Below are 15,529 nucleotides of genomic sequence, written 5' to 3' on the forward strand. Positions count from 1 at the left end.
ATGTTTCCCAGAGAGAGTCTTTGTAATCGCAGCCTGCACTATGTAACAGACCACAGGCCTCAAAAAATCTACTCGCTATGGCGAGTCAGGTTTTCAAGGCGACCTATATTTGGGCCTACTCACCCCTTCCGGCAGGCTGTTTAAGAACAGGTGTTCTGTTCACTCAGAAAGTGAAGGAGCAATAAAGATTTCTTTAAATCTTGTTTTTAGCTGGTCACATTTGCTGTGTTCAAAGACAAAGTGCAGAAGTCAGTTTACAACTTCTTACAATTACTTTTTTTTCTCTGACTGCAGTGTTCCAGTATTCTGTAAAGTGAACTGTCAGATGTGCTGTACAAGGAGTGTGAAATGAAAGGCTTTAGAGTGTCAAGTTTTTGTCTAAAACACAACATTTAAATAGCTAATAATTGAACTGTTATATATTTCAGTAGCTATGAAAGCTCATTTTTAGGTCTCGCCTAGGCAGCACTTGCGCTGTCTTTGAGACATGCAGGAATTAGGCATAGACTTGAAGCTCCGACCATTTTCTGCCTATCTTTTCAATTGGCTCCTGTTACTGTCCTTTCCAAAAAGTTGCTTTTCATTTGTCAATTGGCTCAGTAACCCCTCCTTAGTACCGACTTTTCTTCTTTTGTAACCTCCCAAGAGGACTGGACCTTTTATGTGTCTTGTTACTCAGCCTGTTTTATTTACAGTCAGTGAGCACTATTTTCTTAAACTGCTTTCTCCTATTGCAAGCACAACATGATTTCTTGCAACGGGGTCACTTTTTAACTCTCTGCTGACTTTCAAATAATACGTGGCGGTATCACCCAGCATGCAGCGGGCACCGCCTTTCTTTTGTTTTGCACGCCGCGGCATGCTCCTTCAAGCTTGTTTATTCTCACCTCCCACTTTGCATTAAGAGCCCTCCCCCCCCAACTGGGTATTTCTTTGTGCTTTTCTTTTGCATGCCGCAGCATGCTCCTTGAAGCCAACACTTTGCATGCTTTCACTTTAGCAATGGCAGAGTGCAACAAAGGCAGGGAAGTGTGGAAACCTACCCCTGGGCACGGCCATCGCAGGTAAAAGGCCTCAGGAGCGTGGGGCAGTACACGTTTCCTCCCTTCCACGCCATATGCCCTCTTTTACTTTAGCCATGGCAGAATGCAACAAAAGCAGAAAGGCGCGGAAACCTGCCCATGGCCATCCCAGGTAAACTGCCTCTGGAGCCGTACACGTTTCCCAAAGTCCCAAAGCAATTACCCAAATAACCGTATTTGCACAATGAGAGCCATGAACTTTCAAAGAGAGCACAGCGGTGAGATGTGGGTTTACAAAGCCTCATGTAGAGCAGCCTATTGTCTGCTCGTTTATTGCACAGTAACGGAAGCTGTTAACTGCCCTTACTCCTCACATCCTTGAAGTTCAGCGATATCCTGTACTTGCCAAGTTGTTTGGACTGTTTCTTTGCATTTTACAGGCATGTGTGGTTGTTAGTAATTTACACCTGTGTCAATTAGTCATTCGTCTTTTTTCACATTATAAGTATTTTCTATTCGTTATATCACTATAAGGGTATTCGGTCTATCACTATAAGGGCATTAATCTTTTTTGCGTAGTCTAACGCTTGTTTAGATCGCCACATTTTGGGGCATTTACACCTGACCTTGCAAGTCAATGTCCTTCTTTATTATGGTGTGTTTTTCTGTGAAGCAAAAACATCTAAATAGACAATGTACTCTGAAAAAGGTGCCTCCATGGCGCAAGTAAAATCTTGAAATCTTTGTGCAAGGAGGCCCGCAGTCCTCTGGGTTTCTGTGGTGTCCGCATTCACAGACAAACATGTTATTCGAACAGGTACATGCCTTCTCACAAACGTGTCTGAAAACAATTCATAATTTGTACTGCTTTCAGAGTTCTATTTGCTTTTCCAAGTGTGCAAACGTGTGCACTACACATGAATTGTATACAACAGCACAAGTGGCAAGTGTCTTACTAAGTCGCAATCAGTGTCAACAAGTGTGGGGGGGCGCGGGGGTCGACATATTTTTCTTCCTAATTCGGAGTCTTTAGGCATGTTTACCTGGGCCGCTCTGCAGTCACCTGTACAAGAAAAGATTCAGCTCAAGTGATCGCTGGTAATATTCTCCAATTTACAACCGATCGCCATGATGCATCACAGCGAAGACTTAAGCAGATAATTTGTTTTTTTATTGTTGTTGCACTCCATAAGAGTGCATGTGCTAGCGTGCTGTCTCCCCTTCTCCCCAGTCCTTAGTTGCACCGGCCTTCCTCAGCACTCCCACGTCAAGGCTGTTTCCACCCGCCCGCTGCCCCCGTCAGAGCCCTTCAAATGCTTGCATTTTCCAAAGGTGCGAAATAAATATTTGATTGAAACCACCTCACAGGGGTGAGACAAGAGACACGGGTGTGTGCGTGGCATGCATGTGTGTCTCAGTGTGCACATATGCATAGGTATGTAGGAGTGGCTGTGTGTGTGCTTGTATATGTGCATGAGGGCAAGAGTGTGTAAATGTATCGCCTCTTGTAATGCTGCATATGCATGGGCATGCTTCTTTTTGTGCAGGTCTATGTGCGCGTGTGTCCGTGTTTGTATCTGCATGCATGTGTATGCTTGTGTGGTTGCATCTGTGTATACGGCTGCAGGTGGCCATGTTTCCAAATGTGTGCTTTTGTGTCTATATATGCGCATTTCATTGTATCCGTGCTTGCACGTTTGTGTGCCTATCTGTGCATCTATGTTTATATTAAAAAAAATTTATTACACATAAAAGGTCAAGGGGGTGGGTGAGAGCGCTTTATTAAGAATAATATCTGTGACAATAACTACTGGCTGGGGCAAAGATTAACCTCATTATTAACAGTTTGGTACTTGATGTCAACAATCAGCAACTGTAATTTTGCACTGCCACACTGCATGTATGGGGATGCATGGTATTTCCTGGGATTCCGCTGCTCTAGAGAATGTAACATGTGCCCATGAGGTGTTCATAATGTATATGTACTGCCTTTAACTGTTCATCAAGTTGACTGTCAGTTCAGAGCCAACAGTTTACAAATAAATAGAACAATAAGCAACTGTGCGTGACAGATTAAACTTTGGAGAGAACATGCAAGTGCCCAGCACCACAGTCATGCTTTTTTTCCCCTTTTGTTTGAGCGACAATGTGTTTCTTGTTGCAATCTGAGATTATGCAGTAGGTTGTGGATTATGTGTCATGTTTGTGGAATACATAGTCTTGTTTGAAACTTTGTGGCTTCAAGAGCATATAATTCCATTGTTGGTACATTTTTTCCAGTCAGCATATTACTCGTCTCCCCTCCCTCATAACCTATTTTCAATTTTCTAGTTCCCCAGCGCCACTAGGTCATATGAATGGCAATAGGGCTATGCAAATATCATCCCTCCACTGCAAACAAAAACAACACGTAAAAAACATTGTCATTTTCAACACCAAGAGCTCTAGCTTTCACAAATGCGAGGCCTATTGCATTGCCTATTGCATTGCAATGATGCTTTGTAATTCTGTTTGATGAAAAAATATTTTAATAGGATGAAAACAAAGCATAACACTTTATTTGATGTGCAAATGATAAACGTTTGCAGTAAAATTGCAAGCTAGTGAAAAAAATGTTGGCCATTTCAATGGGAAATGTACAATTTAATGACAGTGAGCTACCACATCATGCTTTTTTATTATAAGCCCATGTGTACAAAACCTTTAAGGTTGCAAATGGCCCAATTCTCAGAATCTGGTTGTTTGCGACTACAAAAAAGGTTTTTAAAATGTACAAAAGCCAAATTGTGATTCAGTAACCAGTTATCGAAACGCAATTTGGATTTGTGAATCGGTGTTTCTAATGGGCGCATTTTGGGCACCACTTCCTAAAAACAATTTGCAGTGGTATGTATGATTATTTTGCGACCAAATTACGGTCGGAAAACATACATTTTTTTACTGAATCCTCAAGGGTGGTAACCGCCACTTTCAAGGGTGGTGGCAAACATTCGCAAAAGGGAAGGGGTCCCGTGTGACCCGGAAACAGGAAGGAGTGCCCATGGGACTGTCCCCTTTGTGAATGTGGCTACAACTATTTATAAGAAGACTGACAACTGCGTACTCTTAAAAAATTAAACTTAAAGTTTATTTATTTTTTTCTTTTAAACATATCCCATTTTCCTTTAAGCAAAAGGCGCTGCATTAAACAAAAATGTTGCTTTATTCAAAAGCAATCACAGACATGGTGGTCTGCTGATCCCAACAGGCCACCATCCATGATGGCTGCAAATCCTAATGGGTCGCAAACTGTGACCTACCTCATTAATATTCATGGGGTAGGTCTACTGCGACCCCATTAGAAATCACTATTTCCAACTTCTAGGTTTTTGTACATTAGGACTTGCAATTGCGATTTGTAAAGAATTGCCATTAGGAAATCTCAATCCCTAGAATCTCTACATATGGTCCCATATTTATTAAAACTGAGGTTTTAAACATGAACTGAGAAATAGTCCTGCCCATGCCTTGATGGAAATGCTATTAGTGAACTGAGAAACAAGTCAGGGATCATGTGTATATGTGATCTAGATTCCGATTATACAAGGAGCAAATGTTTAGTCTATTTACATTTTTTAGTTTTTTTTGTGCAGCAGAAAGGCTGAACTCGCATATTTGAAGGTGCTTTCAAATGTGATAATGAAGAAAAAGACAGCACTGTAAAATAAAATATTTGCTTAGGATCACATAATTTGACACCAGTTTATGGGTCAAGTAAATTACAGGTAGGTCAAGTAGATTATTCAAGTTACTAGACCTGCTGATCTAGTAGCAGTTTTAGTGCATAGGCCATGAGACAGCCAACTACACGCCCCACACCAATGCATCTCCTGCCCCGCTGCAAGCACCAATAAGGCAGTGGTAGTGAGGAGGTGACTGCCGGGTCCCGTAAGTCTTCACAGCCCCATCTGTGTTGCACCCTCTCTGAAAAAGCTGTGCCGTTGAGGTCTAAGGGAACAACTCTTTGCACAGCATGGACCTCAAGCTCTTCTGCAAATGCCTGTGATTGCTACTTTATAGCTGAGGTGCAAACATTTACATTAATAAATTGTATTTTGGATGGTTTTATTTTAGCACCTTAGATTATATAACTGCTGGGGGCAGCCTTTGTTAAAAATTAGTGTTTTACATCCTTTCTGCTGAGACAAATGTATTAATGACTAAAGAAGCAAGTCAGGTTGTCTTGCTTCTTTCTTTCCAAGTGTAGGAAGCTGGCTCTGTATATACTATACCAAAGCAAGGTATATTGTGCACAGAATCCAGTGGATCCCCAGAGATATAGCAGAGGCTAAAGTAGATAATACCTTACTCTCTTTTGTGGTTGTGTGGTTGAGCAGTCAGGCTTATCAGAGGGTAGTGTTAAGCATTTGTTGTACACAAACAGGCAAGAAATGATGTCACACACTCAAATACAGAATCCAGACCAACTGTTTGTATAAAAAGTTGTTACTTTGTTGTTTTTATTACTGGAACCAAGATTTCCTTAGTAGCAGGTAAGTGATACTTTCAATACAATACTTTTCAAGATACGGCGTGTACTGGTTTTGTTGAAGCATACAAGTTACTTTGCAGTAGAGAAAATGGGTTGTAAACTCTGTAGAATACTTGCAATTACTTTAGATTTCTTTCTAATCACTTTTCCGTTACTTTTCTAGCTTAAGGTAAAACAAACTAATAAGACAGTTTAAGCACTGTAGTACATCAGTAAGCAGGACAGCTCAGTAAGCAGGACAACTCTGCTGTAGGCATGAAGTTACTTTTGTTGCAATACAAGGCAGAGTAAACAAAAACATTTTTTTTTAAAAAACCACACCATGCAATCCCATGGGAAAAATTAAGTTAGCAATTGCAAGTAAGTAAAACGGTTTACAATAACTATCTTTTAGGTGCTAAACCAGGGTTCTGCAAGGTTCAGTTCTGCACCTGGACTGCACCACCAGCGGCCATGGGGCGGCCGGGTGCAGAGTGTAAAATTTGGTACCAGGGTCAATGCCAGCCAATGGGGCTAAGGGCACGGTGTGTTGAACTGCTCATGGGCAGGCCAATTGGGCTGGGATGAAGATCTTTTGGAGTTAGGTGAGGGCAAAGGGGGACAGACCCAAGGCAGCACTAAGATCACACCACCAGTGGCACAAAGGGCGACCGGGTGCAGCATCTGGCGACAAATGCGGTTATATAAAGAGCTTCAAAAATCGGTCCCAGGCTGCAGGAGTCCGTCAGGAGGCCTGGAGCAGGGTTTCTTGGTTCCTCAGGGGCTTGATTTTTGTGGACAGGGCTTCTGTCCACTGGAGTCTAGAGTCTTTATTGAAGTGGGGGTTAGTAGTCACCAAATTTGGAGGTCGCTGATCCTTTTTGGAGCAGTAGTTTTCTTCGCAGGGGAGTTCAAAGCTGCTGGCAGGCCAGTATGGCTGGGGTCAAGTCAGTTGGGCTTGGAGTCTTCACTGCTACGGCTTCCGTGGGTTCCAGTCTTCTTAGGTCGTCGATTCTGAATTCTGGGTTCAGGGCTGCCCCCTAAATACTGTTTTTAGGGGGCCTTCTAGGGATCTCGAGTTAGTAGTCAATGGGCTACTGACCTCCGGGTGAATACACCCTTAGTGTGCTCACCCTACGTGGGGGGAATGAGCACATTCCCTAACCCTGATTGGGGGATGCCCATTATCAAAAAGAGGAGTGGGCTTCACCTCGCCTCCCACATGAGGGGTGGAGGTGGCCACACCCGCCTGGGTTTACTAAATATTTCCGTCTGTCTTCCCACCGAAAAGGGGGTGAGACAGGAAAGGGGCCTGCTCCTGATAGAAGGAGAATCTGGGTGTCACGTTGCAAAGGCAGCAAGGTATTTGAAGCTCCCCTGCCACAGATGGCTCTTCCTGACCTGTGGGAGGTGTGAACACCTTTGCCCAGGAAAGGCTTCGTTTCTGGGCACTGGGAGCGAAGGTTCCCACCAAAGGGGTCCAGAAACCTGTCTTGTGGTGGTAGGCTGGTGTTCACCAGTCAGGAAATCACCAGTGGTTGGTTCAGGAGTCCCCTATAGAAGGGACCTCCTGAGTGCATGGAATAATAAATCTGACCGTGGCATTAGTACAGGGTTATTATTCTGAGATGTTTGATACTAAACATCCCAGGATTCAGTAAAGCCATTATGGTGCTAGGAAACTAGTAATGACCAGTTTCTAGAACATATACTCAGGATAGCTTTACTGGACACTTATAATACCCAAGAATGGCCTTCGATATTATAGGGACCTGTCTGCTTGTGCAGATAGGTCCTCACATGAGGTATAGGGCACACTGCCTTAAGGGAGACTTACTGAGGTCTTATGGAGTGCTGGGCAGGGATGTGTGCCATGTCGACTCTTTGCTTTTAGCTGCACCACAACATGCAGGCTGCAAGGACAGTGGTGCATGTTTGTGGTGAGAAGTCCCCGAAGGTGGTATAATAAAAACAGTGAAGAACTCAGATGCCTTTCCCTGGCTACTATTCCCTCGGTACCATAGGTACCCCTTACAAAAGACTTACAGGTAGGCCAGAAGTGTGCCAATTGTGGAAATATTGGTACAGGTTAGGGAAAGAACTCAGGTCCTCGGAACCTGACTGACAGGGACAAAGAGCACAAGCAGTTAAAGTGCATCAGAAATCTGCCAAAAAGTGTGTGTTTACTGCAACTGATACCCACTTATCTACAACAAGCATTTATTTTTCATAGATGGAGCAACATTATGGTCTATTAAACCATTCCCAAAGAGGATGTTGTGAAGTGTGCATCCTTAATCATTTCAATGTGCTTTAAGAGTGGTGATCATGGAAAAGGAGGCACAGTGGAGAAAGGCTAGGGTCACATTGCTTGGTCAAGCTTGGAAGCTGGGATTAAAACCAGGTTTCCCAATTATACATTGTGCACTTCAGAACCAGGATGGATATCACATTCTTTCCCCTTCTGCCCTGATAGAAATGTTATTAGTCACCCAAGAGGCTAGTTGGCGGTCTTATGCCTCCTATATTAGGCTTTTACCCTCGTCATAAAAAGGAGCTACATTATGGTCAATTAAACCATATTCAAGAGAGATTGTTGTACAGTGCACACCCTGAATTAAAGTATTTCAAGTAGCTCTCAAATGTGAGGATCACTGAAAAGGAAGCAGAGGGACGAAAAGGAATTGCCCTGCGTCAACCTGGAAAGCTGTGATTGCAACCAGTGTCTCTGGGTCAAGGCCCGCAACTAGTTTTGCCCAGGGTCAGCTTCTGACTGACCTGAGCATGTTATGCAAGAGCATTCAAATGATCTTTTATCAGATGGGTCAACAGCAGTAAAAACGCCCTTTTTCATTGAACAGCTACACTTTGGGCAGAAACCGTGCACGTTTACCTCCCTCAGAGGACAAGTACAACTTGAGTAGCATCAGCACAAGCCAGTATAAATCGAGAAACTGCAGTGCAAGCTTTAGTTCCTCACAGAAAAGGGACAGCAAGACAGTAGCAAAGCAAGTTCCCCTCGCTCACAGAAGACAAGTGCCATCTTCCATTTCCTCACAACAGATCAAGCATTGCAGAGTTGTATAAGCTTTCATCACTCACAGTACAAGAAGGTTTAAGACATGAGTGACAGCTAGATTACAGAATTTTATGAACAGATGCTTACCTCACTGAGAGGAATGTATATGTGAATGAGTGAGCAAATATGCAAGCACTGACACTATTCTCACCTAGGCGATATTCCATATCAGCACCCTACAAATCCTGCAGCCATCACTCGAGACCTATTTTTATTAATTCTTTGTTTTTCCCTGTAGTGAGAAATGTCAGTAACCTAGTTGGTCATTGTCATTTGGAACAGCCTCGTCACAGCTTAATTTGCTATGCTCTAGACCAGCACACAGTTGTCAACAGCTTCATAAAGGTTTTGAAAGCGTGCGCGCATTCGGCTTTGTGTAATGCCACCATCGGTGCTGCACAGTGCACCAGTTTAAAATGTTTAGACCACCAATGTTGCCACCTACACTGCACTGTGCAAGTAAACATACAACATGGCTGATGCAAGTGGCAAACTGCCACAGCAAAGTGGCAAGAGTGAGCAGGTGTATGCAGGGCCACCCTGCCGTAAAGTGAATAAAGCACGCGGGAATGGCCGGTTACTTACCAGTAATATTTATTAGTCAGAGTTCTAGACCTCTCCATCACAGCCCTTACATATGTGAGCGTAAGCTCCCCCCCACCATCCCCAAGCAAAAAACTCCCCTGCTCTCATCCCTACCCTCCAGGCCACGCCCACATTTTGTGGATCATATCCCCAGACCTCACCGCCGGAAATCCTATAAATCAAAGCACAAAAAGCCTAATACAGGGAGGGAGGGATGGGAACCAGGACAGTGATGGGTAATGACTGTTACTGGTAAGTAACCAGCCATTGCCTCCTTGTCACACTCCTTACATATGTGAGTAGATACGCAAGCAAAAAAGAAACACATTAAATTGGCTTCAAACACCACATCTGCAGAACAGACAATTAAAAACAAGAAGCAGCACATTTACACCACCTGCACAGAAGACAAGACAGCACCCTCAAAACTGGAAAACACATCCCCACCCACCACCAAGCAGTAATGGGACATAAAAGGTGTGAGGCGAAATCCAGTAGCGGCCCTACAAATCTCCGCCAGTGAAGCCCCTTGCAAACAAACCAGGAAGCAGCCATCCCCCTGGTAGAGCGACCCTGCACAGCCCCAAGTACCAGCACCCCTCAGGACTCGTAAGCCGCAAAGGTAGCCCTCTTCAACCAACAGCAGAGGATCAACAGAAGACTTAAGACCCTGACCCCCAAACCAAAGGTCTCAAAAAGGGAATCCACCTTACGAAAAGGGCGGATACAATCCAGATATACTCCAAGGGCCCGCTTGACATCCAAATGCAGCATAAGCTCCTCCTCAGACGGAGGATCAGCACACAGCACAGGCAAAACCAACTCATCCAAACAATGGAAAGAGGAGGGTATCTTAGGAACAAACGCAGGATCCGGCCTGAGAGCCACCCTATCCGGATAGCACTGCAAAAGAAACTCAGAAAACTGCAACGAGACAAATTCCCAAACAATCTGGCCGAGGTAATAGCCACCAGGAAAAAGACTGATACTCAGAAACTACACGGAAAACTTCTCCAGCAGCTCAAACGGGGCAGACTGCAACGCCAGTAATACCAAAGGCAGGTCCCAACTAGGTACCAAGGACTTAATCAATCACAGGCTTCTTGAGAAAACAACTCCTCAAGAGTCTCACCACACCATCACTGTCCCGACCTCGAAAGACCCACACAGCAGCCCACTGGGCCGGTAAAGGGGAAACAACCAATCCTAAATCAAAACCATTCTTCAGAAAATCGAAAACCTTCAGTGTCTACTGTCAAGGCAGACCAGCCCTTTAACTACTACATACTCCATAGGGCATACCTGACACCTGAGCGCATAGGCAGGTATTTTCAAATTCCTAACAACATCTTCCCGATGTGGAGACACAGGAGCACACCTCCTCTCAATGTTTTAGTCATGCCCTGCGATACACGCTTTCTGGGAGGGAGTTATATGAATGATAGCTGAGAGTTTTGAGAAGGAGATCCCATGAACCCCAGGTCACTGTCTCCTCAGTTGATTTCTCCACCCTGCAAAATCGAAGATAACAGAAAGATTCCAGGATCTAGTATACCATATTACCAAGCGGGGAATAGCCCACAAAATGAAGGAAACAAAGGGTCTGTGATTATTAGCCTGGAAGACTGAGGTGGTAAAGTGGGCGAGCTGTGAGGGGCAGGTACTCCTGAGGGAGGCAAAGGGGGTCTGGGAAGCATGGAGGGAGCCATAGCCTGACCAACCTGGAGCTTGACTCACCAGTGGCTTCTCCGACGGCATCGCCCAAATGAACTGTGTATGTTACAATTCAGGGCCTGATGTGTGGAACATATTCCCCATTAAGGGACACAGACCTGAATCGCCGGGGGTGGGGGGTGTCGCCCCCTCGCCCAAGACTTCTGCTATAATTGATCAGCCTTCTTTCCTAATGCTCAACTCTGGATTTAATGAGTAAATGGAGTGTATTGACCGACGGCGGGGAGGGAACAGTATTGTTAATTGTATCAATTCAGATTAACAGTGCCAGATTGAATTGCTCATTGTAACAAGCTGTACCTTAGTGCTGCACTGTGGGGCGATTATACTGCAGGTTTTGATTGCTTCTGAAAACTCAATAAAATCAGGTTAAAAAAATAAACGTTGACCTCAGAGGACAGGGGTCCACGGGAAGCTTCCAACACGGTAACTCTGCCAACTGTAACAGAGGGAACCACAGCCACCTGCTCCAGCCCTGCACTACCAGGGTCACAGACGCCCTGTCCAGCTGGACTTTCAGGAGAACCCTCTGAATCAACGCAATCGGAGGAAAGGCATACAGCAACCGGGTCCCCCATGCAAACAACATTGCATCCACCTTCCAAACCTTGCTTGATGGGCTCAGAGAGCAAAACCGGTCTCTCATTGCATTCTATGGGGTCGCAAATAGGTCCACTTCGGGCATCCCAAATTTCTGCATTAGGACCACCCACAAAACATCTCGGACAGGGAGAGAAACAACCTGCTCAACCGATTGGCCCCCGAGTTTAACACCCCAGGAAGATGAACAGCCCTTAGTAACAACATATTCATATCTGACGCTGGCAAATCTGCTGAGTTAAGAAATTCAGAGAAGCCACTTTCGTACTCCCCTGATGGTTTACATAGCACACCACCACATTCTAGTCTGTCATCGACAGAACATCCTGATGCACAACCAAAGGGAGAAATGGAACCAGGGCCATTTGGAAATCCTTCAACTCCGTCCAGTTGGAAGACAACCGAGCATCCTCGACCAACCAGATCCCCTGAACTAAAACCTGAGCAAACACAGGCCCCCCCCAACTCAGTTCGCTGGCATTCGTAGTCAAAACCACCCGGTCCTGGAGCACAAACAGAGAACCCTTCATGAGATTCCCCACATTCAAACACGAATGTAAGGACTGTGACGGGGAGGTCTGACAAGGAGGTATTGGGGTCAATAAAACCAAGGTACACCTCGTAAACCTACATCTTGTTTGCTGTCTGCTACAATAAAAACAAGCCGTCAGCACATTTCCACAGAAACACTGAAGAGCAACGAAAACCAAGTATATCAGGTACGGGGCACAAAAGAAAAACTACATTACCACGGGGCAAAACCCATGCCTAGAGTGCGGCGGCATTTGTCCCATGGAGAAATATCTGCAAATCATGAGGGTCATGAACACACACACACCCCTCTGCCTGGAATCGAAAACGCCCACTGAGGTCTTTCTCCGGAGGTCCTTGAGACACCCTGTTGACATCCCTAAACATTAGTGGTATCTGGTTTCCATGGTTCAGGGATAACAGCAAGTTCTTGCAGGAGAACTCTTTTTGTCCCCACTGTGCAAATGCACAACTTAACATGCAATAACAGCACCCCTCTGAACAAATGAACTACTGGTGTACATGTCAGAATGAACCAATAAAAAGAAATAGGCCGGCTCATTCTATGAATCCTTGACTAAAATAAAATATCTACCCAAGCAGATACCTTATATTAGCCAATTCAAATATATTAACCAACATATTACACATGAAATACCCTTATACAAATTAACTTATACCCTCAGTTTAACACATGTTGAGCTTCCCCATCAAAACAGCCAACTTACATAAACTTGGTATATGCTCAGTAAACTGAAGTAGTCAATGTTTCTTACACCACTCTATGTATCCCTCAAAGTTCTTGCACCTTGAATATGCTATACATATTATTCCGTTAAAATACAATGCTAGGCCTGGGCGGTGAACTATGCTCTGTTCACGGAGTTCGCTGAGTTTTCTGCACTTTGCGAAGCTTGCAGAATGCAGAAAATTCCGCTTTGCGTAGTGCAGCAGAGTTTTTTCCCCGCTTGCGAACGGTAAGTTGGCGAGAGCGAGCTGCCGCTCGGGTAGAATTTCTTCTTGTGCAGCAGGAAGACCAGTGCGAACGAACAGCAGTTCGGGCTGCACTTCACCACTTGCGTTACTCCGCAGAGTTTTTTTTGTCACTTAGAAGAGTTCCCGCATGGCCGAACTCCGGAAACTAAGGCACACAACCCTGCACACGGGAAGCACAAATAATCTATTTCAAAAGTCGCTGGAGGTATCAATGCTGGGCTCCTCGTTTTGTTGGGCATATACGGCGGGGGAAAGTTTTTTTGTGGGGTAAAAATGATGGACGTTTCACCTAGATCTGGTGGGCTTTTCATTTACTTGGTGACATGTAGTATGAACACTTTTTGGAACATACGGGCAATAGTACTTTGGGTCACCACACATATAGTTCACTATGTTATAACAGATCCAGAACACACAAGGCTTTTCCTTCTATTATGTGGGGTAGCCAGATGATGGCTTGGTGTCAGTTGGACACCAGCTTTCCAGTGCGGAGATTTAATTTAACAAAGTGGTGCATAATGGATTAAATGATTGATTGTAATACATTTAGCCAAAGGCACCAACACGTTTTAACGGAGTTACTGACTGAAGAACAGTTGGATATTGGAAAACAGTCACCCTAAGCTGGTGACATTTTGTTTACGTTTCTTAAAATAAACAAGACCACATGTCTAACGGAAGAGTCCGCCTGGGAAGCTGCTGAATGCAAGCTCTATTCCCGTTCTCTTACCTGGTACTGCGGCAGCGTCCGCAGCAAATAACAAGCCAGAGCTTCGCGCAGTGGAAATTGCCGTCATATTTCAAAGCACAACAGAATATAAGTAAATAGCTTACCAAATTAAAAGACCAGATAATCCTATTTTTTGATTGTAGAAAATGTTGTCCTTTTTATTCCATAAACGTAATTCTATAAAATACACGACAGAATTGCTTGCCAACACGTTTCAATATTCATGGGACTTCTTCAGGGCTCAAAAGATTCTGTCTGCTGTTTTTTAGAAGTTAAGAGTATGATATTTAGATCAGCAAAAGGAATAGGATATATGGTTAATCATATCCCTGATGCCAATGTCGCATTTGTATGAGCGAGAGGCATCAACAAGGCACCATGTAGTCAATGTAATGATTTATTTTGTATTCATGTACATGTTAGGATTCCCCCCCCCCCCCCCAATACCAAAAGGTAACAACTGCCCTCCCTATTGGGAAATACTGTCCAATAACGAAGACGTTCTTTTTACGTGATGGAATCACACGTGATGAACGATTCCCAGCATGCATACCTGTGGGTACTTCATTTTGCTGGAGGTATCAATGCTGGGCTCCTCGTTTTGTTAGGCGTATATACGGCGGGGGACTGTTTTTTGTGTGGGGCAAAACTGATGGACGTTTCACCTAGATCTGGTTGGCTTTTCATTTACTTGGCGACACATACGTACACTTTATGGAACATATGAGCAATAGTACTTGGGGTCACCACACATATAGTTCACTATGTTATAACAGATCCAGAACACACAGGCTTTTCATTCTATTTTGTGGGGTAGCCAGATGATGGCTTCGTGTCAGTTGGACACCAGCTTTCCAGTGCGGAGACTTAATTTAACAAAGTGGTGCACAATAGATGAAATGATTGATTGTAATGCATTTAGCCAAATGCACCAACACGTTTTAACGGAGTTATTGACTGAAGAACAGTTGGATATTGGAAAACAGTCACCCTAAGCTGGTGACATTTTGTTTACATTTCTTAAAAGTAAACAAGACCACATGAGTCCGCCTGGGAAGCTGCTGAATGCAAGCTATATTCCCGTTCTCTTACCTGGTACTGCGGCAGCGTCCGCAGCAAATAACAAGCCAGAGCTTCGTCGCAATGGAAATTGCCGTTATGGGTGCCGATACGGCTGCGCATGGCGTTTTCCTGCCGGGGGCGCTTGGGGTCTGCAGGCATGCGGAGAGCGGGAAAGCTCGTGGAAACAGAGATCCTTCGGTAGACTGTGAGCGCCAGAAAAGTCGAGCAGCGGGGAAACATGAGGCGGAACTCGCCCGCCGGCAGGAAAAAAAGAAAGCTGAGAAACTTCCGGGGAGGTGGCGGCCATGACAAAGTCAGGCAAGGATCCAATTATTGCGTATACTGTACACAAAAAGTAATATCCCGCCTGACCTCAACAAGGCGGCCGCTCAATCTTCCCAGGATGTAGCCGGAGTGCCCAGAAGTGTAAGCTAATCGGTGCTGCCCCTCTCGGTCATATGAGTAAGGGTCCAGCAAAAAAGGCAGCTTTAACTGTTATTCCAGCCTCACTTGTATTTTTAGGTCGAGCCTAAGGCATTGCTTTAGCAATGCTTGTTGGCGAGATTATAGTAGGCGACCTAAAAAGTCTAAGACAACAAAGTGAATAAGGGTCTCCGGGGAATTGATTAATGACTAAAAACACCTCTGCTCCCCAAATCACAGTCAAAACAACTAATAAG

The 15,529-nt window shown here is 44.6% G+C and overlaps 1 protein-coding gene across 1 annotated transcript in view; it reads right to left on the reverse strand.

The window, feature by feature from the left end:
* The window catches only part of MYG1 (MYG1 exonuclease), a 158,012-nt gene extending 142,852 nt beyond the window's left edge, over positions 1 to 15,160 (reverse strand). Inside the window, exon 1 of the mRNA XM_086965434.1 lies at positions 14,880 to 15,160. Coding sequence (XP_086821560.1) covers positions 14,880 to 15,089 — 210 coding nt within the window. The 5' untranslated portion in view covers positions 15,090 to 15,160. The remainder of the gene's footprint in view (positions 1 to 14,879) is intronic.
* Between the last annotated feature and the right edge of the window lie 369 nt (positions 15,161 to 15,529).

The sequence above is a fragment of the Lissotriton vulgaris genome, chromosome 1_1 (assembly GCF_964263255.1).
Source record: "Lissotriton vulgaris chromosome 1_1, aLisVul1.2, whole genome shotgun sequence".
In the NCBI taxonomy this organism is placed as follows: Eukaryota; Metazoa; Chordata; class Amphibia; order Caudata; family Salamandridae; genus Lissotriton; species Lissotriton vulgaris.